Below are 24701 nucleotides of genomic sequence, written 5' to 3' on the forward strand. Positions count from 1 at the left end.
AGACACATTTATTTACCCCAAATTTGCTCTAAACCCATATAAATACAAAAATTTCTTCTGATAGACATAACAATGAAATGAAGTACTTCCAATGGCAATACTGTGCTCTTTATAGCTACAGAAAAAAATACACACTGTTGTCACAGCTGACCTTTTTACAAGAATAAGACATGCTATGTGTGACTGCTCAGTTATGATCAGGCTATTTAAGAATTTACCCTTGCTTCCTTCTCTTCTAGAATACAGTATAAAGAAAATCACAGGAGCAATATTCAATACTGCTATCAAAATTCTAGAATTAAATTAAAATTATACAAATCTCCATTACCTCTTGCAACTTCACCCATGACAACTAACAACATCTGAATTGTTCACGAGCCTTTCTTACTCTGAGGCAAGAAGTGGTAGTGACCCTTACCATTTAGTTTAATTTGTTCCATTTTATAACCTAGTTTCAGCTGCTTCTGAGCTTTTAGAAGTTTTGTGGAAAAACAAACAGATTGGCTCCCAGCTACCTCAGAGACACTGTCTTTCCCAGGGAAATCCTGCTGCATGTGAGAACACCTGAGGCATTTCAGCTGAACACCCCTGTTTGAGGAGGAAGAGAAAGCACAGAGCATGGGGGATTAAAAAAAAAAAAGGGGGCGGGGGTGGGGAGGGGAGAATGATCTCTGATAATTTCCACAGAGCACAATACAAAAGATGGGTTTCACAGAGACTCCTCCATAAGTTTACAGTCACATAACAATTGTGCAGCAGCAACAGCTCTCTTTAAAAGAAGATACATTCTGCACCAAGTATTTTAAGCATCTCCAAGCGTGGCAGTATTTTGCCTTTCTCAATAAAAGAGAATCATATCATTTAATTTCTTTATGTTTTCCTGTATTACTTTCATTTGTCTGCTTTTCTGAAAAATGACAGGGTTAGAAGTTATCAGCCAGCACTACGCAAACCAGCACTGGGTCAACGTGAATTATTTTAACCACATTCTCTACCTATATATATTTTTCTGCTCCTGTAACTCTTACTATATCCAGCCCTTATCAGGCCAAGCAAGACTATTAGTGAAAGCTCCTTAGGCTGAGATCCAGCTTTTCAAAAGTAGCTACAATATCTTCAGAAGTAGTTGTGACAGAAGCATCTTTGCTGTCTCATGTTTTCAGCAAGAGTATTACATTCTGCTCTGTTATCTTCTTGTCACCAGCTGTGCAATGAACCAAATATTGACCTTTGGTAATTGTACCTCATGTACCAGTAAGAAGCATCCACCGAACAGTTTGTCAATACTTCACAACTGACAATAGCAGAAATGTGCTGACACCTAGGTCACCTCTAACTTGCCATCAAGCACTTTCTTTTTGAACTGTTACCAGGAACAGTAACTTGTATCCCTACTATCCTCAGGAATATTTTCATCTGCACATATTTCCCCTAATACCCTAAAAGATACTATATCAGTACCACAAAGCCATCGATGTGCCCAAGGCGATAGGCAAATTTCCCCAAGAGCCTTATTCTCAAATGAGAACATGTGTTCCATTGTATAAATAGCATTTCAAAGTAAGTGATGAGAAAACATAACTAATCATTGTTTGCATCTGGATATATCACCACGAGACCTTTCTTTTATTATTATTTTAATTATATCTTTTTAAGAAATTACGTTGAGCATGCCTACATGTATACATACTCACACACTTTTATTTTTAAGGGAAAAAGCCATAGTTGGTTCTGGTATGGTCACTTCTGTAGATTTAAAAACGCTACATGCAACTCTTACAAATACCTCTGTCCTGAGTCTTAAAAAGCCATTTGTAGATTTTTTTATTATGCTTATTCTAGTACTTTTGGTGCTTTTACGTGATTAAAACTTTAACTGTTTTCCCATCAATATCCAAATATGACAAATAACAACTAAGTGCAAATTAGACTGTACACTCTTCCATGAAAGATTGTCCTTTACCTATTATTTCTGTACTGCAAAACACAATGTAACCAATCAATGCAATCAGTGACTTTAACATAAAAAAATGAAACCAAAGCAAGTATGAATAAATTCCATTACTTGAATCAAATAAAAAAAGAAGCAAAAAAAGCAAGAAAAAGCGGAAAGTCCAACTAAAGGCAGAATGCATCACAAGAAGACAGCTATATTTTTTGCTAGTAATACCCAATATTCAACAATGCATTCTTCAGACAGGTGCTCTGGGAAAGGAATTAGGATGAAAATAAATACCTGGCAAAAACAAAGTCCTTGTGTAATTCATATGCTCCATTAACACAACAGTTATATAATTTAATATCAAGAGAGAAAATATTATATTTGTAAAGATGTCTTTTTGAGGCACCGGACAGAGATTATTGGTTTTAAAATTAGCTTTCTCAGAGTTTCATCCTTTTAAAAGTAAGTCAGAGACAAAAAAAATACCTGAGAATAACTTCTTGTCCTTTGCCTGTAATTTTCATCAAAAAGATGGACATTAAAAATTATAATAAACTAAAATAAAATTGGGTTTTGGAAAGTCATTCTAGTGATATGCCAGATAATTAACAAGACTGATTTTTACAGACCACTAGCAGGGCTGGGAGCACTGCATGCACATCCAGCTTGTGACAGCCCCAGCCTCCCTGGCCTCCCAGCTCATCCTCCCCGCCCGAGGCTTCCTCCCCAGCATTGCTACCCAAGTAAGAAAGACTCTCTTTTTATACAGTCAGTCCCAATCTCCCCTCTAATCTGATTTTCTTTCTCTTCTGTCCTTGATGATTGAAAAATCTCCCCAGGACCCTTATCAATCTTCATCTTGTTCTATTCTACTCTTTCAGGCTGGGGCTCCCAGCCTGAGTCTCAGCCAGTCTTGCACTTTCTCACCCGTCTCCAAGCTCATTGCTCACTTACCCATGTCCAGTTGTGCCTGTCTATATTCACCCCAAGCCAGCTTGGTTTCCAGATACACAGTCTGGTTTTGGAGCCCCTGTATTAGAGTCAGACTGCAAGAGTCAGACTGCAAACTGGTTTACACTGCCATGTTATTAACATGGTGATCACTGACAGCATGCAGAGCAATTAAAGAAAACAAAACAAAACAGAACAACATAACACAACAGGGGAGATGGGACAAGGAGAGGTGGGTCAACAGAGTTCCAGTATGAGCAAAACAACACATGTTTTCCCTCACCCATACTCCAAAACAGCTGAATCATTTTGGTTTTCCGAACAATGTCGCCTGAGATACCAGACACAGAAAATTTCATTTCAAATTATTCAAATTTGGCAAAAATATGAGCAACTGAAAACAGACGTACAGCCAACACACTGAAAGGAACAATTCTACCTGCAGCGGACATGGAAGGTTGCTGCTCCTCCTGCAATCTATAGAACATTAGCATATTAATAACCCACGCTGCTTTGGGACAGCAATGGTCAATGACAAGGTACATTTGATAGAGAAATAATTTTCAGATGCAACTCAGCCATTAAAAGGTGCCACTAAATGCCACCTCAGAATAGTTCTTTATTTTTGAACACACACGCTTTAAAAACCCTGACTAATTATCAGTGCTATTAGCTCTAAGCTTGAAAGTGCTTTATAGCCCATATGAAAACATATGAATTATTCATACAGAGCTTCTGCTCACTAAAAGAAAAAGGAAAAACATGATAAACAAGGTGCATGTTCCTTTTAACTTATACAACAGAATTTCAATAGATTGTAAATGCTGCAAAACTCTGAGATTTCTGAGTTATTGGATTAACTTGCCAGATAGATAAGAAGTTATTTTACATTAACCTAGGAGCACACAAAACATGTGGAAAACTGAGTAGCTATGGATGTTGATAGGATATCATGGCTTTTCTGAAAGGATATGTTGGGAGATTTTACTATTAAAACAGAAACTGTAATGGTTAAAAAAAATACCAAAATCTAAAACCACTGGAAACTTTAAAGCTTGCCTATAGCTAGAACAGAAGTTACAGTTCAGCATTTCATAAACCTGCTTATGAAAGCTGTCAGTCAATGCACTGTCTGCCAGTGGCAAACATGGTTGCGGAGGCATCAGCAGTACTTTCGGCAGGCATGGTTGAGGACACGTCCAAGTTCAGTGCTACAAATGAAAGCACAGACCTGCTCCGATTTTAGGTGCTTCAAAAGAAAAATAGCCAAGCACAATGTATATGAGTGTCTTACCAGCTAGCACTTGCAGTTCTGTAATGCCAATGGGTTTTTTTTCCATCTGTTAGCACAGAATAATTAGCATGTAAGGTACTTAGATTACCCAGCCAAGACGGGATGGATAAGTATGTGATTAATAAATGGAACTGGCAATATAGTATAATGATATGGCATAGGTTTCATCTCGCCTGTAATTGCTAGTCAGCCTTTAACCAAAATGCACAATACACACAAAATTCTCACACTTAGACAGAGGACAGTGATGCAGGAATTGCCCTAATCTACTTGGAATATACACAGGGAGGAGATTCACCGCACATTCATGCAAGTGTTCATACTTACTAGCAGGGGGGAGCCCACAAAAAACATACCGAGAAATTTCTGCTGACCCATATTCTGTTATTGCAGAGTACAGCCTATCAGCACAACCTATTACACTTCACAATCAGGCAGACTTTTGGCTATGGGTGACATCAGTTATACTCAGCACTGATTATTAACTTAACGGACCCCAGTAATCAGTCAGGATGGAACATACTCCTTCAAAGCTAGCTAGTAAAAGCTTATGTGCTTAATTGGGAAATACAGAAACTTTTTCATGGCCTCAGCACATGCCAATACCATTCCAACACTAACTCTGCTAGACACTGAAAAGGCAAAAATAACAGCCAGATCCCAGGCAGAGATGTGTACACAGTGTGGGATACCTGAAATAAGGGGCACAGAGTTCAGCCCAAATTAGTTTTCCTTCCATATGAACTGGTAAAACCATGCTTGTTTTAATAAGCACTGTGATTTGGTAATAAGTGAACACATGCACATCTTTTTTTTTTTTGGTGGGAAAATTTACATTCATTGGACACTGACATCAGATATAAATTCTGCTGCTCATTTTCATTGAAACAAATAAAGCTTTGGCAGGCCTTGAAAGCAACACACAAATTTCTCCGTGTCTGGATACTTTTGTTTTACAGAATAGCATAGTTTTCATATCATCAGTTTTCTAAGCAGCAATTCAAAAGCATCGTCCTTTTAGATTTCTGAGAAAAGAATATAATGGAGGTTACCCAAAGGAATAGATGCTGCAGCTACAACCATTCTCATTATGTACATATGAGATGCTTCAATGTTCCTTGCTACTGATTACATGAGTAAACATTTTTAGTATGCAAAATCCTATTAACTCAAGGGGATTCTGCATAATTTTATAACAGCTCCACTTGTGGTGTTTGATCAACTGGGTCAGCGACAGATGGCAAAGAATTAATTCTAATGCTGCTTTATTGCAGTGCTGGCATCAGGGTTTTCTCTACCAACTCCATTTGGAAAAACTAGAACTTTTCCTACATTCCCTACACCTAAAAATAAGACACCGTAGAGTAAAAAGATGGAAATATTTTTTTTTAAAGTATGAGGCTCTAGAAAGTGTAGAACAAAGCCTACTTAATTGTCAGTCTTTCTGCCTGTGCTAGAGGAAGAGTGATCAGTCAAAAGCGCAAGCATCAGAAGCGTAACATATAATAAACAGTAACAAATAGGGGTTTATTCCATAGGGACAGGAGACAGTCCGTTGATCAGTAAGTGCACTTCCACAGCTATGCCGTTCTCTTAAAAGTATTTCTTCTGCCTCCTGTGCTTACTTGATTTTATTTAGTTTTGGCTCGTTATCCTTCACTTTTTGAAGCCCTACAACCACCAGCACTAGCTTTCACAAATACTTTCTTTTCTGCCTTTCTCCTCTGTATTATTCTCTTCTAAGAGGAAGAACAAAAATGTTGCAGTAGTCAGCACAAAAAGAAAGACAAATGGAAGTTAATCTACTTATCACTGTACTATTCCCACATAAAATCCTAAAACAAAATAAAAAGTTAATCTCATAGACAGGAAGTAATAAAATAATCTGTCAAGGTAAAGAAATGACACTGGAACACATCCCCCCAATTATTAGGGTTTTCTCTTATTCCATATTTTAATCACTTCATAACTCTAAGTTGCACTAGTAAGTATTACCTAGTACTTAGTGAATTAGTGCTTAGCATATATTTAGATGGCAAACTATTAGCAGTCTGAAAATGGCACCTAAAATTAAATTATTAACACAGTGTTTCCCCAATTTGGGGAAAATGGTCCCAAAAGTAAACAAAAGATCTGGCTGGGATTTCCAGGCAGAACTCTTAATCTCTTGAGATACACAACTTATGTCCAGAAAACCTTCAAAATATGGAGATAATTAAATTGATATAGAAATATTTGGCTGAGTTGTGTGTTTTTTAAAGGCTGAAACTCAGAGGTGGTATCTACATATTAACCTTGACAAGCCAACTCAGAGACCCACATGGACATAGTCAATATTCCAACTATTTCACTTGCCAAAGTATGAGAGAAAAGGCGGCCTTCTGTGATTTCTATGCCAGTATTATCCAAAGTGAGGAGGTAATGGAAAACATGCAACAAGCAAAGGTAAATCAGGATTTCTTTTGGTTGAAAGACTATTTGGTTTTGGGAAATAGCCCCATCACATTTCAGAATGAGACAGTTCCTTTTAATGGCACTACGCCATCATTCTTCCAGAAGCACTATTTTCTATAACTTGAAAAAATTCTTTCTGTTCATTTTTCTTAAAACATAACAGCTTCCATCCCTATGTCTCACATGTCATTTGCATTATGAATGTTTCTCTGAAATCCAGGCTAATTAAGACTGCCTCAAAAATAAGGGCTTAAGATTGTCAGCCATACCTGACAACCCTGTGGACAAACAATTTTCTTCCATTTGGATTTTCAATTCAGCTTTCTGAACGTTCTTTCAAATAAGAAAACTGTAAAAAAACATCCAGTAAATTCTTACTAATCCAAAGACCTCATTGATGTTTGCAGACATACGTGACAGTTTCAACTTTTACCACTGACAATGCATTAAATCAGTCCCAACCAGAAACTTAGCCCACCCCTCACACCCAAGGAAGGAAGAACTTCATTTTGGCTAAGTCAATAGGGGCCAAGCAAAGCTTAGCTGCCCAGTCACTCCTTAGATCTCTCTTACACAGACTCTCGGATCTCACTTCCGTGGAACTGAAGATAATGACAAAGCAAAGCACATCTGACTGCAAGATACCAATGATCTCCTGTTTTGTCATCAACCACTCATAAAATTCTCACACACATTGACAGTGTCACCAGATCAGCTAAAGAGGAGTGTGTTTTCCTCTCATTCCTAATTATTCCAAGAAATATTCATTTATGGCATTACACAAAATCCACAGTTTTCAAAATGATAGTTATCTTATTCTACAGCTGTTTTCAGCCTTATGCAGTGTAACTTCTCCACAAAACCAAGAGTTCAAAAGAGATTTTCTTCCAAATATTTGGGGGGGGGCATGGGTATTTTTTACCTGAAATGGAGACTGGCTGTTGTAATTCTTAATCTCCTTGTTGGCTCCCCGGAACAGCAGCACTCTTGCACAGCTCTCCTGAGAGGGGTAGAAGAGGAAGCTTGTTAAGTGTCTTTAGTTACTAAAGAGATGTTGTGGCTATGAGATGCATTGATTGCTTGGTATCTCTTGTCTTAGAGAAGTAAAAAAAAAAAAGAAAAAATAATTTGAGAATGTATGTTATTAAAACAGTACTCCAAATGTAACAAAGCTTTAGATGCTTTTCAGTGTGTTAGAGCAGAAACAACACGCAAGCGTAAAAAAATTTAGAGGAACACAAGATGTAAACAGCTTACTAAATTTTTAAGAAACTGTATTGTGGAAATTCCATCCTTGAACAAATCAGATTTTGCAGAAAATATTTTAGGTCAAAATGAAATTTGACTCTCGTGAGTTTTGCTTATTTTGTAGGAAAAATAGTACTGTTCACAGTATAGTACACAGTACCTGGGATGAATGATTTCCTCCCCTACTGCAAAAAATTAAACAAAGTAGTTTTACCACTTGCATGCACTTATTTTGGGTTTTTCTCAACTGAACTTCAATTTTAAACATTTAATGTATGATTATGTTTTTTAACATTTATGACATTATTTGGTCTGGCTCTACAGATTGCACTGATCAGTCTTATCTTCTCTTTCCTCCTAAGAAATACTAGGAGTTACAACACAAGCCAAATACAGCCCTTCTAACAAGAGAAAAGTATGACCTCAGACCCTCTGAAGAAATCTGCAAATGAAATCTCTTAAAAACAATTTTTGGGGGCTGATACAGTATATTGCTTAGGTCACTACTCTACACTGCTGCAAAATATGACTGACTATAATCTGCTAGACATCCAGTGTGGTTCTTTCAGTTCTCAGAATACTAGACTTTTTGATGATCCATATATGGACTGCATTTCCTACTTGCCATCTTTAATGTTCATTTTAGGACCTTATGCAAACCAGTTCACGTTTCAAAACGTTTTTGTCTTTCCTCACCATAAATATTTATATGAATTTTGTTGTGCTTTCCAGATTTCTTGTCATGTTGTGTTATGGAGTTCTACCTAATGAGGTATTTCATCATACAACCTTTCATTTTTAACAGTAAATTTGCAGCCAGAGAAAATCATATAATTTTGCTATTGCTATTTTAGTGACAGAAATGAAGCTTATTTACTAGATTCTGAGTCATAAATGAATGTGCAGAAATTATGATTGAAAATAATTTTCATCCTTGTATTTTCTAATTTATCACACTGAATTCTTGATCTTGTTAAATCCCCTCCATCACAGGGTTGTCCTAAATATATCTGGGGAGGAGGCTATCCTACCCTTTCTCCAAGATTCAATACTCCAAATACTCCAAAAACATAGCCTTTTGCTCCCACACTTCCTGTTCTGCGTAACAGACTGAAACAACAGAACAGATCATATTTCAAAATGGTGTATTAACAACCATCTCATAGATGACAATTTCTTTATGATATATAATTAATTGAAATAGTCTCATTTGCTTGCACTGAAATCTGCACGTTACATTAGGTGGGCTCCCTATATCTCTAAACATATAAAGATCAAAAGTAGTGTGTAAAATGTCAAAATGTTTTTCTCCCTTTTCTGGATTCAGTATTAGCAATCATGCAAAAGTAGTAAATGTGTTGCAATCTAGATTAAGATCTCCAGGTTAAAAAAAACAAAACAAACAAAACCACATACACACACCACATGTCCTTTTCAGGGTTATTTTTGCAAGAATTCCTTTTTGACTGACTCCTAAACGATTCTAGGTTTGCACACTATCCCATAACAACTATTCCAGCATTCCAGCGGGTACTACTTAGTACACTAGAAATGTTAGTCAAACCCTTTAGAGTTAAAATGCCCAATTTTGATCAAGAACTTAAGGATATAAGTAATGATATTAAGAAAAATTGTTTATATTGGCCGATTATTCATTTGGTTATCAGAACAAATAATTCGACACTACATAACCAAAAACAATTACTCTACAAATTTAACTAAGCTGTCTGCAGCATAACAAAAAACATGCAAAGTTTTTTATTTATGTATTGAATGGTTTTGATAAGAAAAAAATTCACAAAAGTGGTCAAAGTTGTTCAACATAAGATTTTTCAAGAAAACTAATTTAGATTAATAACTGAATTTATTTATTTATTTATTCTTTTAAAATAAACAGAAGCATTCTTAGCTTCCTCCTCTCTCCCTTTGGTCTCCTCCCCATTCTTCCAGTATTAAGGGAAATAAATCAGGGAGAATAAGCTAAAAAGTCACCACCAGAAATTATTTTGATTACTTTTCCTTTGTTAATTCAACAGAAATTCCGCATTTTGGAGCTCTCTGTTGTGAGGGTGCTACCTATGAATGCCACAAGTCCTGTCTGCATAAATTTTAGCTCTGTCAACCTAATAACTTCTGAGAACTTAGTATCATTCATTCATTTTATCATACATAAATTGAATATGCAGTAGCTTTTTAGATTACATTGCATTAAAAAGAATTTCACAGAGAAGCGTGGGCCTGTCAGCAGATTAGATTCAATTTGTTGTCTGAGAGTTAATTACATGATTTAACACTACAACAGTTTTCATATTGAATCCAACCCACTCACTGAAAGAAGGAACACGTCACCCCAGCATTTTAATGTGCTAAATACAGAGGCATAAGATCTGTCTGGATTTCACTGCGTTACTGGACAGGCACGAAATAACTTTCAAAAACAACAGTTTATTCAGATCAGCACTTAGCTAACACTCAGGGAAACAGAACTACCAGCTTCAGAAAATATCCCAAGAAAATTCCCCACGGAGGACTGGAAGGGAAATATCAAATGGGTAATGACTCCATCTACAGGAATCAAGAGGTAAAAAGATATCGCTGTCCTCCCAATCCTCTCTCCATCCAGGAAAGGCCAACGCTGTTGCTTCCACATTAGCTAATAACAATTTTCAATAAAAGGGACACTGAAAAAAATCAGCATAGGTTCACAGCACCCCGAAAAAAAACTTTTTATTTTCACATACTCTTGATTAAGGAAAACAGAAGCATGATAGTGTAGTCACAAGATGTTACACAAAGCCAAGCTTAATGGCTATGAAAATATTTGCTAATTTGTAGATGCAATTTCAATTAGAGTCTTTAAGTCTTGTACGGAATAATTTTTTCTACTGAGGTCAGGAGGAAAACACATCTCTACATGAAAAATACTGTCAATCTACAGGATTATTCTAATTTGAGCATCATACCGCATAACCTTTGCTAAAAGTGTATGATCTTGTCAATAACTATAGCCATGAAAGCAGTGCAATAAAATTTTTACAAAGTAACAGAGATGAGTTCATGTTTTTAAGTTTATATGTGCATTATGGTCTGGGCTTCAAAATTCTTACTGAGAAAAAGTGAAGTAAATGAGGTTAAAGTGAACATTTTAAAATATTTTTTTCAACACAAGTGCTTGTAAGTTATACATGTTTAGCTCTTGATGCAAATCCTAAACACAAAATTTTTGTTGAGATGAAGGTGAATTTAATTTCTCTGCAAAATTTTTTAGGAATTTAAAAAAGTGCCAACTGGCAACAGCTTTGTATGCCTGCAGTCACAGAAGTCATCCAAGCTGAGCACAGAAACCATTACTAACCTTGAACTACCTGATGCAGGTACTTAGCAGCCTGTTGAAGGCTGGTAGACAGTGAGCAAGAAGCAGTTCATAGGGGCACTGCTCCCACTGACATGCTGCATATTTCAAACAATCAGCATTAACGTGGAAGATCTGTACAGCTAGTCTCTTTATGAATTGATATCAATTATGACACACACATCAAGTCAACAGTCTTGAAAAATGCCAAATTATCCCCAAAATTATATTAAAAAAAAAAAAAAAAGTGAGGGTATTTTAGACCTGAGGAATATATCTTGACGAGACTTTGGAAAGAAATAAAGATGGTAAGCAATTAAGAAGCAGATACTTTAACAGATGTTTCACTAGTTACAGTCACATCTCATGACTTGTGTTTTCCTAATTCAATGTAACATTATACATGCTGTGTTTTAACATACTTGTAAAACTCATTCCCTCCCAATCCCGTCCATGTGACGAGAGTATAAAATGCTGTCCAAATGGTTCTATCATTTGTAAACAACTACGTATGTTGTAAACAACAGAGAATCCACTACCTTCTGTATAGTTTAAAAACACATTTCCACAGTATTTCCCAAGTATTTCTTGCTAAAATTCAAATTAGAATTACATAAAACAGCAATAAATTCTGAATAGGAAACAAATATTCAGATATGATACGAAAAAATATAAGCTGGTAGAATATTATGTTGTTTTATTTTCTAATTAATATGCATACTCTTGCTACCTACAAGGAGAAGCCTTATTTGTAACCAGTGAATAAAACCTTTATTAAAGTTTTTAATTATGTTCTTTCTAGTTACTAAGACCACTGCTTAAAACCTGTAACACTTAATTGCATATTAAATAAATCAAATGGAAAATAATGAACTATGTTCTTCTTTAGTGTAACTTGCCTCTATAGATCAATAATAATGGGAGATTTATACTAAATGCATTTACCAAAATCAAGGAAACTGCACCTCAGGAAAATCTATCACCAAGCCAGTAAACTTCTTCAACAGAAAACTCAACAAGCCTCTCTTTCTGTGGATGGACATGAAAGATTTAGCATTTATAACTCAATTATGTCTTTTTTTTTTTTTTATGGCTACATGACATTCTCTCACAGCACCGGTTTCCAGTCTCCACGGGAATGGACTCCCTGGACTCACCTTCCCTCAAAGTAAAACATCCCTCCCCACTAAGCCATACCTCAGCTCCCACTGGGGGGGGACCTTTATGTCACTGAAGGAGGACAGTAGGATTCTGCAGTGCTGGGTCTGCCAGCAGAGGAGGCATAAGCCAGCTCACCTGGTTGTACAGGGCACAGATGTGCAGCGCTGTGTTTCCTGAGGCATTCTGTGCACACATATCGGCGCCGTAGAAGAGGAGGTGCTCTAGATGTTGGACGTGCCCATATCGGCAAGCCTGTAAAGAGATGCGTTAATATTTTGGTTATTACACAATCTAGACAAGAATTCCACATCAAGATTTTTAGCAGAGAAGATGCTATTCTACTTAGGGTCTAATTTTTAGAACCACCCCTGGACTGAATGGGAGAATGAACATCCAGATGTGCATACCTGCCTGTAAACACCAGTGTGTGCACTTCAGGTATAGCAAATCTGTGCATAAGTTTAAGCATCTGCTTATTTGAGGAATGGCAATTTAAGGGATTGAGAAAATACAAAGTTTGCCACTTTTTATCCACTAATATTCATAACTGTCAAATGTGACAAGCAGACTGACAGAAATTTTTGTGTCCTGCTAATCTTCAGAAACTTGCCCACTAGATGGCACTGAAGATGATCAAATTTCCAAAGCCTTTGCAAAAACAGTTTAGGGAAATCTGGCCAAAATTCAAGTAATAATCTTGATTTTGTGATGTCAAGTAGACACACAGTATACATATGGCACTGATCCAAAACAAGGGAAAACCGTCAAGAGTTACTTTATCAGTTACATGAATAAAATGTTAGACCATGAATACTTGGAAATAAACCTCTATGAATAAAACTACTGAAATTAGAAACTTTCCTGATTAGCAAGTAAGTTTGAGAAAAAGAACAGTATCTCCATTCATCAGTCCCATATACTTGACTACCTTCCCTATAGTACACCAACTGAGCACCTCCCAATTTCTAAAGTTTTTAACTTCCTATCAGATCAGTATCACTCCTATATAATAATATGGAATGTAAGATAAGAGATACAGGTGCACAAAGCCATTCAGTCTGTCTTAGGTACCTAATTATTACTAACTTCAGTGGGAGTTTCAAACTGACACATCTTGCAATTAGGATGAGAAAAATTACGTATACTGCTCAATGGACAAATTAAATCTGTAGCACAGCCCAAATCCCAGTCTAGTGTCCTAACCACTACATTTTTTCTTCCTCCATTTTCAATTTTTAACACACAGAACAGGAAAAAAAGTGTTTATTAAATAGTTTATTCATTTATAAATTATTTGCCAAAGTAATGGAGACATTATGGTAGCCGTTATCAGAACAGGAACATTTTAACACTAGGCAACAGAAAGCAAGTATCCAACAACAAGCAAAGGGAGAAAGATTTCCAACCATAACTGTGTTTCTGACTGTGTGGGAGATTACAGCAAATTAGCCATAAATTATCAATTTTGTCTACCCTCTAAAAGCCACTCAACATCTACATATGAATGTGCAGACATAATTATTACAATAACTTGTAAAATACAAGAACAAATTCCAATCTTCTATTCCTACTACAATAAACTGGACTAAAACCTGGCCCTTTCTTGACTTTGTTTCCTTTGCTAGAGCAGGATTTGCCTCCTCTTTGCCAATCTGACAATAACGCTTAGTTTCTGAGGAGGTGCTGGAAGACAACCAATGCAGGGGAGATATATTTCCTCTCATTACAGGGGTCTGCGTGGCAGGTGAGCTGCCCAAACCATTCATCAGGGCCCCCCAGTACCGTCAATGGAAAGAGACAGGTATCTCCAGAGTATAGCCTTTTTAGTATTATCCTAGCACAGCATGAACCTTTTCCCTTACTCTAAGGATAAACCTTACAGTATATATATTATAACTTACCTTTTCCCCCTTACTATAAGGGTAACCCAGAGGCTTAACTTTTACAGTTAAAGATTGTGTTCGCAAAATGGAAAATATACTTGCTACCAATTACTTCCTTGCCACCAATTACTTCCTTGCCATGTGAGGTAGCTTCCCCTATTTCACACAGACAACATTCGGAATTATATTATATTCCTTAATTCATTAAGGAATGTTTGTATTACTGATTAATAAAAAAAAGATTGCTCATAATCCAGATGTAAACATTGATGTATTCAGGATTACAACCAATATCATGGTTTTGAAAAGCTCCATTTAATTACGAGAAATAATAACCATATGCGTATGAGACTGGATTTTCAAAATAGGGAATTAGAGTCCACTTGGATCTAGACAATCCATTTCCTCCACATCCCCAGAAACAATGGTAGTAAATTAATCCTTTTTTCCCCCCTACTAGAGATGGATCCAAATGACCTCGACCTGAACACACTTACACAGTGGAAAAGCCCAAACCTGGGTGCCAAGGCTGTCTCCCGTTTCTTTCAAAGGAAAGAAGAAAAGAAGTTGTGTACTAAAAAGATTGGTGCACAGAAATAAAAAAAAGAAAGTGAGCCCAGATGACCTAAGCAGGCCTCTCAGGTTGATTACTTGTGTCTTTACTTATCTGATCATACCCCATCAGTTCCATTTTTTTATGATTACTCAAACTCATTCATACAGAGAAAAGCTATAGAATAGCTGCAATGGCATTAAGACTGCTAGAATCTTTAAACTCTGTAAATTACTGAGTTTATATCTATGCAAAGGGAAAGACATTAACGAAGCATTCTTACACAACTGTTGCATAATATTCAGACGTTTCTGGAGAAGACAATATAAGAGTTCAAAGAAGAAGTGTTTTTTTATTCAGAAAGTGCCTTACCAAACATTATAGGTCTATTTAAGAGACAGGTCTTTGAGGAAGGTCTACTTTCCCAATAGCTATGCTGAAGCTGACCAGGATGGGCCAGTGCCTGATGAATTCCAGCACCATAGCTGACTCAAGGTATCATGAGCACCATGAACCTCAAAAGATCACTTTTTCAGAAATAATTTTTCTTTGTAAAGCAAGCTACCGCCTTATCTACACTGAATATGTAAGAGAGGAAAGGAAAACATATGTAAAACAACAAAAGAAAAATCATTAGAATCCCAGTTTCCACACAGGTAGGGAACGAAAACTGATGCAAACTAAGTCTGTAGGAGTTTAACATCCTTCAGTGCAACATACTAGCAGCATACTAGCAGCACGGTGCTGAACCCAAATCTTTCTGTAAAGCTCACCAGAGAGAAAGTACCTCTGATAAACACACAAGAAGCATTACCAAGGATATTAAACTTGGCATCTAACAAAAAGATCCGAGTTAAACTTTTTTCACTAAAGTGGCACTAATAGGATACTAAACTTCCAAGAGTCCGTTACATAAATATGACTAGTGCAATTGCTGCAGCAAAATCCACAGTAACCATAGGATTTCAACATTACACAACTCCACTGGAACAGTTACGACTTCTAATTCACCAAAGCAGGATGCAAAGTAATAAGCAAATATAAAAAGGAAGAAATTCTATACTTGTACATGCATGGACTAAACATACCCAGTCTTCAAAACAATGTTTTAACCATAGAATATACATGACAAATTTCCTCATACAACTTCAACTCCAAATAAAAGTGATCTTTCCTACCTGATGAATTTCTTGCCATCCATTTTCATCTTTGCAACTGACTGTAGCATGTTCATGAAGTAACAGTTCACAGCAGTAAGGATCCCCTCCGACAACAGCAGTGTGGTACAGCGGTGTTAGGCCACAGCTGTCTTTGTAGTTAGGAGATGCTCCAAGCTCTAAAAGGGTCTGAAAGTGATCACAAACTGTGAAAAATATATTTTGGAGGGACTTCTAACTACAAAGGAACTTTACCTGGATATCTATTTGTAAGGTGATACCTGCCACAACATACATTTTTTGCTTTCTTATTTATAAGCTCATAGAACGGGGCCATGCCACAGACTAAGTTAAACAAGAAATGACCTCAGAAGAATTAGGATCTAAAGGAATCAACAGGGATAGCAAAGGAAGGATGAGTGGCAATGTCCAATTTCCATTCTCTCATTAAGTTCAGAAATCTCAGTGCTGAAAATGCCACATGGCCTTTGCAACATTCACCTCTTCACTTAGGAGATGCTTTATCAAAAATGTCATGCAATTTGAATAGCTGTCAAAAGGAAATAAGAAAAATCCATAAACATAAGACTCAGTCTAGACTATCAAGGAGAGTTAAGAACACCTGTTAAAATACAAAACAGAACAGAAGACACTGTGTTAAGATATAATATGTAATTCATGCCACTAGCTTTTACTTTCCAAGAGATAACCAAAAATAATGCTATTCCTATTTCCTCAGACAGATTTTTCCCAATGTATCAAAGAATAAGGTTAAATTTCACCACTTCTTTCTTCCTACAAAAAAAGATGAGAAATGAAAGGCCCTTTATTGAAAGCTAATCCTAAGATTTGAAAGCCACAAGAAAGCAGTAGAACAAGCACGTATTAAATGAATCATTGTGACCAATACAGTAATTAACTGAAAACATTCTCTTTTATATATGTTTTTCTATAAAATAACATATCATTTGCTACTGAAAGCATTTACCTTGAGGGTTACTTGGTTCTTGGCTCTGGCTGCTTTGTGCAGAGCTGTCATTCCATCTTTGGCTCTGAAGTCTAAATGTGCTCCCCCATTTTTCAGAGCTTTTATCACTTCTACTGTATTGTCAAGCTGAACTGCCAAAGTTAGGGGTGTTTCTAAAGAAAAGAATAGCACGTACTTGAAAAAAGATGAGCAACTTTATAAAATAAAGAGCATTTGCTTTAAAAATGTTAAGTTAAAAATGCTGCTCAAAGAAAATAATGAATTATTACTTTTCTCCTTTGGACAGCAAAACCATACAGATTCCATTAGCCTCAAGTTATCAAGACAACATAATTAATATGTGAGATTTGGCCTGTTAATCAATTTACATTGAACAAACCCAAGGTACTACTATATGCTGTTAGTTTTATTGTTCTGACCTCCACTGTCTAAGTCATGATAGTTTGGGTCCAGTCCTCTGTCCAACATCTTTGTGATTTTTTCCACTGAGAGATGGTGGACGTGATCCATAAATTTTCTCAAATTAGCCTGAAACAAAGAGTGACAAAGGAGTCATCTTCTAATTTGAAAAAGAAAATCCTGACTAAAAGTGAAATATTCTGTAAACTGATGGCAATACCCATTGCCATCATTGAACAGTAGCTAATTCATGTTTCTGGAGAACCTGACTATACTGAGAGCATAAACCCTATGGTGTGTAATGTTCAAAAGTCAAATACAATAAGAAGATTCCAAATTCTATACTTTTGAGGAAAAAATGAGTAAAAGGTTCATTCAGTAGGACATTAGGATGGTATATGGTTTATTATTCTGACCTGCAAATGATTCTAAAGACGTAGACTGGCATTTCTGCAGCATGCTGAAAGCATGTTGTATTTATGAAGTAAGGTTCATTTAAAATTACTGGTGTACATATGGAGGAGTCAAAGACAGGAATTTTTCTATGAGAGAAATTCCCAGATCACAACTCACACATCCCTCCTGGTTCTGGTAGCACATACTGTTCATTGTTCAGCAACTGGCCCAGGTGGTAATAAACTCCTACTTACTTTCAGTTTCTCAGGCACACTACTTTGCTAAGTAGGCAATCGTTAACTTGTCCAGTAAATTGGGCATACCTTCGTATGAAGCTTGGCCAGCTGTTTTTCATCAAGATTGAATTGTTTGTACACTCTTTTCTTGTATCGAAACTGAAGGGGAAAAAAAAAAAGTATTTTTTAAACGTCCTATTTTGCTTAAAAACTCATAATATCATTTTCTGACCTTACCAGAAAGTATCATCCACAATGATGCAAATATAGGCAAAATTTTAAAAAAGGCTTATTATTTCATTTTGAATATTCACCAGTAATCACCATTCAGTTTAACTTAGTGGCATCATAGTTTCACAGTTTGTGTAAGCAAAACTCGTATCTTATATAAATATACTGAAATCAGTGGAGATGTATGGGAAATGAGATCAGCCTCTAGAATTTACATAAATTAGCAAAAATTACAGTGAAAAATCCTTTCCCCTAAGGATATCTGCACTTTCATTTATAGTCTCAGGCAGAAAGAACTGGGAAGGCACGTTTAAATAAAAAAATACATACTTCAAAATATCAGCTTATAATTTCTGAAATCTAAAAAAAAAAAAAAAGGTTCCTGAAAAAAACCTTAATCTACATAGCCAGAACTTACACATGGGAATAGTTCTCCTGATGGCTAACAGGACTGGTCCTGTGAAAGAGATTCAGAGGATTACCTCTTTTTTGGGCTGAAACTCACTCACATTTTATCCTCAACAGTTTGCTACCCTATGGCCTGTGTAGTAAGATCTATGGCAAAAACACACGGTTTACATAGTTATAATTTACTATTATCTAATCATACAAAGCAGAATTCAAAGAATGCAGCACTTCTTTTAGGCAAGGAGACTGCAATGAATAAGGCTTTAATTGAAATGAGTGATCTTTTCACAAGATCACTTTTAACACCTGAATTGCAAGCCTTATCTTTTAGCTGCAGCGAGAAGAATTTTGCAAACAGTCAATACTCATGAAACCAACATGACAGAAAAAAATAAAGTGGTTATTTAATTTGCTTATGGCTATAATATGGATTACATCTCTGAAATAAACTGCTAGAAAACTAGGACTTGAAGCCTTCTCTGGGTATTTTTCTCAGTTTTGTGTTACAGTAGAGTAAGTCTATTAACTGCAGGTTCTTTGTGGTTGACGTAGCACCATACAAGCAATATCAAAATTAATTAAATACTAGTTTCATGCCCCAGTTTCCTGCTATATCGTGTTTCAGTGTGATCTGGTTCTGCTCCATGTTTGCCCAGTGCCATAATAGTTCTGCCCAGTTCATCCCCCAGCTGCACAGCCTCTGCATGAGCAACAGAGGGGTGGGGGAAATTCCAGTGCCTATGTGTGACTGCTTCACACATACATACTCTCTTCCCTTACTGTTTTCCCAGGAGACAGACATAGGAAACGTGTGCACTTTGAAGGTGGGCACAGAAGAAATCAAACTGGCTTTAATGTGACAGAAAGAGCCTCTCTTTGGAAGAAAGCAAAGGCTAGGTATTCAGCAACTGCTACCCTACTATTGCAACCTAATCAGAGGCTCAAAAGCTTAACCTAGAACCTTACATTTTTTTATTAAATCACAGAATAAGATACATCTCCCATGTCCTCAGCAAAGGAAAACTCCAAAATCCAATCTCCCGGGGTGGGGGGGCTTATTCTTTGCAGCTTTTTGGGGATAACACATGGAACAGCTCCACTGAGCAAATGAATGCCAGCACTTCTGTGAGCAAGGGTTCAAGTTCAGACTTGCTGATCACTATTTCTCAAATGCAATTCAGGTGCATGTAAAAACTTCAGATACTGCTTACTGTATAGTTTGTATCAGAATATAAATGTTTCAGGTATTAGATATAAAAATACCTCAAGTGAAGGAACTCCTTTATTCACTGGCTGTGGGTATTCCCTAAGAAGTCGTTCCTCATCCAAAAACTTCCCATCTCTACCATTGCTTGCAGGCTGAAACAGCCCATAATTCAGGACATCTTTCAAACTCTGATTCAAAGTGCACAAAATTCGTTGCTTTGCAACCCACACTGAAGCTTCTGGGTTAAATCTAATGCATTTCTGCAAATAGAAATTATTAAAAAAAAAAGTCTAATTAATGAAAAAACATTTAAGCAGTATATTACATTCTAAAATTTGTGTCATAAATATATACAATCACACAAAATAAACCTACAAATTCCAGGTAAAAAAAACATACATCAACAGAATTACATTTCAGACATGCATCCCTCTATAATAACTAATGCACAAATACTGTGAAAACACAGGACATTTCAAGTCCTTCCACAAACATCAGAGACTATATCCTTCTTCAGAGGAAGAACACCTTCATGGCACACCTGTTTGAAAATCCAAGTGAAAGGGATGTTAACCCTGCACTTGATTTCTGGCTTTTCAGACAATCAGTCTGATCCACAACAATTTCACAAAAATTGATATTCAGGCAAGAATTTTAATTCATTTTAAGCTACATTTATCTTAGGGTAAATTTAAGGGAGGAACTATATGACATGAAGCAGCAGAGGACTCGAAAACCTTGAAAATGCTTTCCAGTTCTCTGCTTCTTACCAAGCTGTAATTCAGAAATTTAATAAATATAGGAATTTTTCCAATAGTAGTTTATGTTGCAGTCATTGGTTACAAGCTACCAGCAGACGGCAATGCCTAGAAACCAGTTTGTTGCCTCTGATGCAATACAGCATTATGACTGTATGGTGCTGCCAACTCACCCAATACTGGGCCATAAGAAGGGCTTGCACCAAGCTGCAGAGCTACAGCACAGGAGTCCCTTCTTTGCCTACTCAAAGGATGTTCCCATCCCCTCACAATCCAATACAGCATGCATAGATTGCACATGGGCCAAGAAAAAATGTTAATGGATATATCTTTTTTTATCAGTACATTTCCATGAATGTAGCTGTAATTCTGTGATACTGTCAAGTAACCACTCTTCAGGCCTTTCCTGAAGACCTCTGCTACTCTTCACATTATAATTGGACATAAAGGTAAGAACAGAAATACATGAAAAATGATTGATGTTTTATGAAGAGTGAAGCGTCTTTAACTTTACCCGCAGCTGCTTCTGCACTGCTCACCTCTGTGTTATCTGTTGGCATCTTTTTAAAGTCCCAAGGTCATCCATAGGAAAATGGCTACAGATTGTCTTTTAGAACTAAACATATTTATCCTGGCAAGATCCAGATATATCTGAAAGTAATCTCTAATCCCATATACACAAATCAAGTAACAAATTCATTTGAGTATTTCAATTGTAAATTTTGAAAAGCAAAGTCAGAGGCAGAAGTCACAATGTCTTCTTGACTGTTTCAATATTATGGGGCAAAAATTTTCAATGTAAAAGGTACAACCAGGACATGAAGGACATTCAATTTACAGCTGTTTCAGCTGAGCAAACACTACAGTCAACCACTCCTCTGCATATATTCATTTTATCAGAGCGAAACAACTTGCTGGTTTTAAATATCATGACATACTGAAGTTGAGAAATTTGGCTTTGTTTCTGTGAGTTAATCCTCAAATATGAGAACAATCAATAGACTGAGACGTCTTCTATTCATTGCTGCCGGGTAGTGCCACTGAAGCTACCGCGATAGCTTCTCATAGGGGTCTGCCCAAGGAAGCAAGGCAGGCTCGTGAACGTTGGGCTCTGTCCAGCTCCACCACATCTGGCCATGAATTACTAAAAATTACTATTTGGTTTGTTTTTCATCAGTTCCTGCACAAACTGCACTTTTTGAGATACGGCTCAAGTACTGATGCTACATCAGCAGTTTCAGTAACTCTAAAAATTGTCAGTTACAACATATGTTACAAGCTTAACTTCTACAAGCTGTATCACTATGCAATGACTTTGTCATTATCCACACATCCTGAAAGATTCTAATAAATGCTATTAAAATGGGTAGAAGTGAAGATAATTTTGAAATTACTGTGTGGGTTTTCCCCCCAAGAAACTCTTTCTTACATGAAACAAATCATTTTTGGACTTGTATGACTGCTTTTATTCTAATAACACAAAACACTAACTTCTGACTGTAGTATAATTAAGTCTCGGGGTTTTTTGATGCACCTTGAGAACTCAAGATGTTGTTTTGTTCAGTCTATTCTTGTACTCTATCTATTCTTGATTGCTTGCAAATAATGCAGATACTGTTGTGTATTTTTAATTCTCAAAGATCTGCTAAATTGGTGAAATTATAATTTAAAATTTCTTCAGAATAGATTTCAATGGAAAATAAATCTTTCTACATTTTTTATGCACATTGAATCAGCAATGCACAACTTTTATATTCTGAAATACTTTCCACAGGTCTGAGATTGGCATGTTCATTTAATGCATGAGGACAGGACATAATAGTTTAACCATCTTCACCACACTGTGAGGTGAGGTGGTGAGGAATGGCAGTGAGGAATTATTTTTGTGCAGTAGCTCAAAGGCTTGTTTGGAAATGACTTATCTGGTAACTACACCACTGTTGTATTTCTACCACAGTAACTACAATATTTTATAGAGTGCTCAACAGCAGAGCAGAATAAATATGGAAACACTTTGAAACTAATAATTTCACAAACTCATTTATTCACAGCCCTAGCTTTTCTAGTGATTCACAAGAAACAAAAATGCACTCATTCCAATAAATTACCATCCCGTTAATAAATTATAAAGAATTAAGATAAATGATGTAAAAAGCAAATCAATAACCAAACAACTGTTTCCTACCAAACTTTCTCAGAATCAGGTAAGTGAAACTAGCGAGACAAGTGATTACTTATGCTTCCATGAAGCCAGGCAGGATAGAGATGGAAGCTGTTACTACTCTCCCACAGGCAGCTGCTGAACAAGAGAATAAGAAGGACCACTCAAGCGCTGCATAGAGTATATTTTAGATCAGCCTGCCCCTGGAACACCTAACCTGTACTGCTTCTCTGTCCACCTGGCCACCCTCTCAGGACAGAGACCACCACAGTCATCATCTCTATTGTGTAGACAAGTCATTACCTACTGCCACACTTTCTACCCTGAGAAAATGTCAGCTGAGTCACAGCAGAATCTACACACAGATTGCTTTAGCTATGAAATAAGTAAGAATTAATTAGATGTACATGGTGCAATGATCACACGGAAATGAGACAGTAGCTAAGTCAAAAAGCTAGACAATTTTTTTATAATCTTCAGTAAATTCTCAAAAATAAAACCCTACAACTGGGGATAGTTTAAGTGGCAAAGAACTACAGAAACGCATATGAAAAAGACATTTTGCATTGACAGATGTTGGATCTAGTCTTTCCACCGTTTTCGTTGCATCTCAAGACCAGATAAAAGGTGATAGTTTGTCTTGAAGGCTAGCTGCAAGCACCATAAAAATTGCAACAGTTTTTTCAAATGAGAATCAAAAAAGTAGCCCTGCGTGGCTCAAAAACACCATCAAAACCACAATAAGTCACTCAAAATCCAAGTCTAGCAGCAAGACATCACATCAACATTGGTTGCTGAAATGTGAGACCTGTGTTTTTGATACTAAAGCTCTTTGGATCATGACAGACACGGTCAATTATAATCCTGCATTCCTGCACACTGGTGAGACTAAGTCACTAAGCGAAACAGAAGGCCTGGAAGCAAGGAGAAAGTATAGCTCACCTACTCCAGCTAAAGGAAAGATATTAATTCAATGGGAATAATGTTCATGATACAGTATCTCTGTGATGTAACATTTATCTGTTAAAAATCTACCAACCAACACATCTTTTTCATCAGACTCACAAAGTTGTCAATCACACAGAACTGCACTGCAACAGCGGAACCATGACAAATGGTTTATACAGCTGCCTCCAGAATGTGATTGTCAGAATATCAAAATACAAGTAATTCCTTTCAATAGAAGACATCGATATTAAATAGGTGACAACCAAAAAGTGGGAAATGCAAATGAGAGTTGGGTGCCATGAGAAAAAAAAAAGCAGAGAAAAAAAGAACAAGTGGCTCATTTTTATTTGTGCTCAGTGTTCAAATTAATTCTTGGAGGCACTGCTCTCCTTCATCAAAATGCATTCAGAAAACACAGAATTTATGAGATGACGGGTCAAAAAAACCAGCCTGGCCACACCATCACCACCTGGCAAGTCAGATCATCTGTCCAGACCAAGGGCATAAGAACAGATCAGATGTCAGTAGCACCCTCAATCGTCAAACTGAAGATCAAAAGAAAGACCAACTATAAACAGAAAGCAGCAATGAAAATCAGTCACAAGATGCAATACAGAAGAGTACTTGTGAAAAGTTAAAAAGGAAAACCTGGAACAGATTGGGATCAGGGGATGGCAGTACAGACTGGAAACAAGTAAAAATGGAGGCATCTTAAGCAAAAATGTGACTCAAGCTGCAACTGTGCTGACTGCGTTTCTTCCTTCATAACAAAAGTTGCACAAACTAAACAAGTGTTCTATCTAAGAAATAAAAGCACTAAGGAAAAGATTCTTAATCCTAAAGGCCAAGGAATACTGGAAAAAGTAAAGAAAGGATACAAAAGTATATAAAGCAACACAGAAGTAGAAAACCATAAAAGCAACTACAGCTTAAGCTGTTGCTTTACCAAACTGCCACTTACCAAACAACACTTT

At 36.6% G+C, this 24701-nt stretch overlaps 1 protein-coding gene across 9 annotated transcripts in view; it reads right to left on the reverse strand.

Moving 5' to 3' along the window:
• SHANK2 (SH3 and multiple ankyrin repeat domains 2) overlaps positions 1-24701 on the reverse strand; it is a 354480-nt gene that overhangs the window by 280208 nt on the left and 49571 nt on the right. For all 9 annotated transcript variants that reach the window (XM_040608429.1, XM_040608432.1, XM_040608431.1 and 6 more), the window contains exons 5-11: positions 19917-20120; positions 18102-18173; positions 17403-17511; positions 16984-17135; positions 16017-16184; positions 12538-12654; positions 7564-7641 (exon numbers count right to left, since the gene is read on the reverse strand). In XM_040608429.1, the coding sequence (XP_040464363.1) occupies positions 7564-7641; positions 12538-12654; positions 16017-16184; positions 16984-17135; positions 17403-17511; positions 18102-18173; positions 19917-20120 (900 nt within the window). The remainder of the gene's footprint in view (positions 1-7563; positions 7642-12537; positions 12655-16016; positions 16185-16983; positions 17136-17402; positions 17512-18101; positions 18174-19916; positions 20121-24701) is intronic.

Source organism: Falco naumanni, chromosome 10, assembly GCF_017639655.2.
Source record: "Falco naumanni isolate bFalNau1 chromosome 10, bFalNau1.pat, whole genome shotgun sequence".
NCBI lineage: Eukaryota > Metazoa > Chordata > Aves > Falconiformes > Falconidae > Falco > Falco naumanni.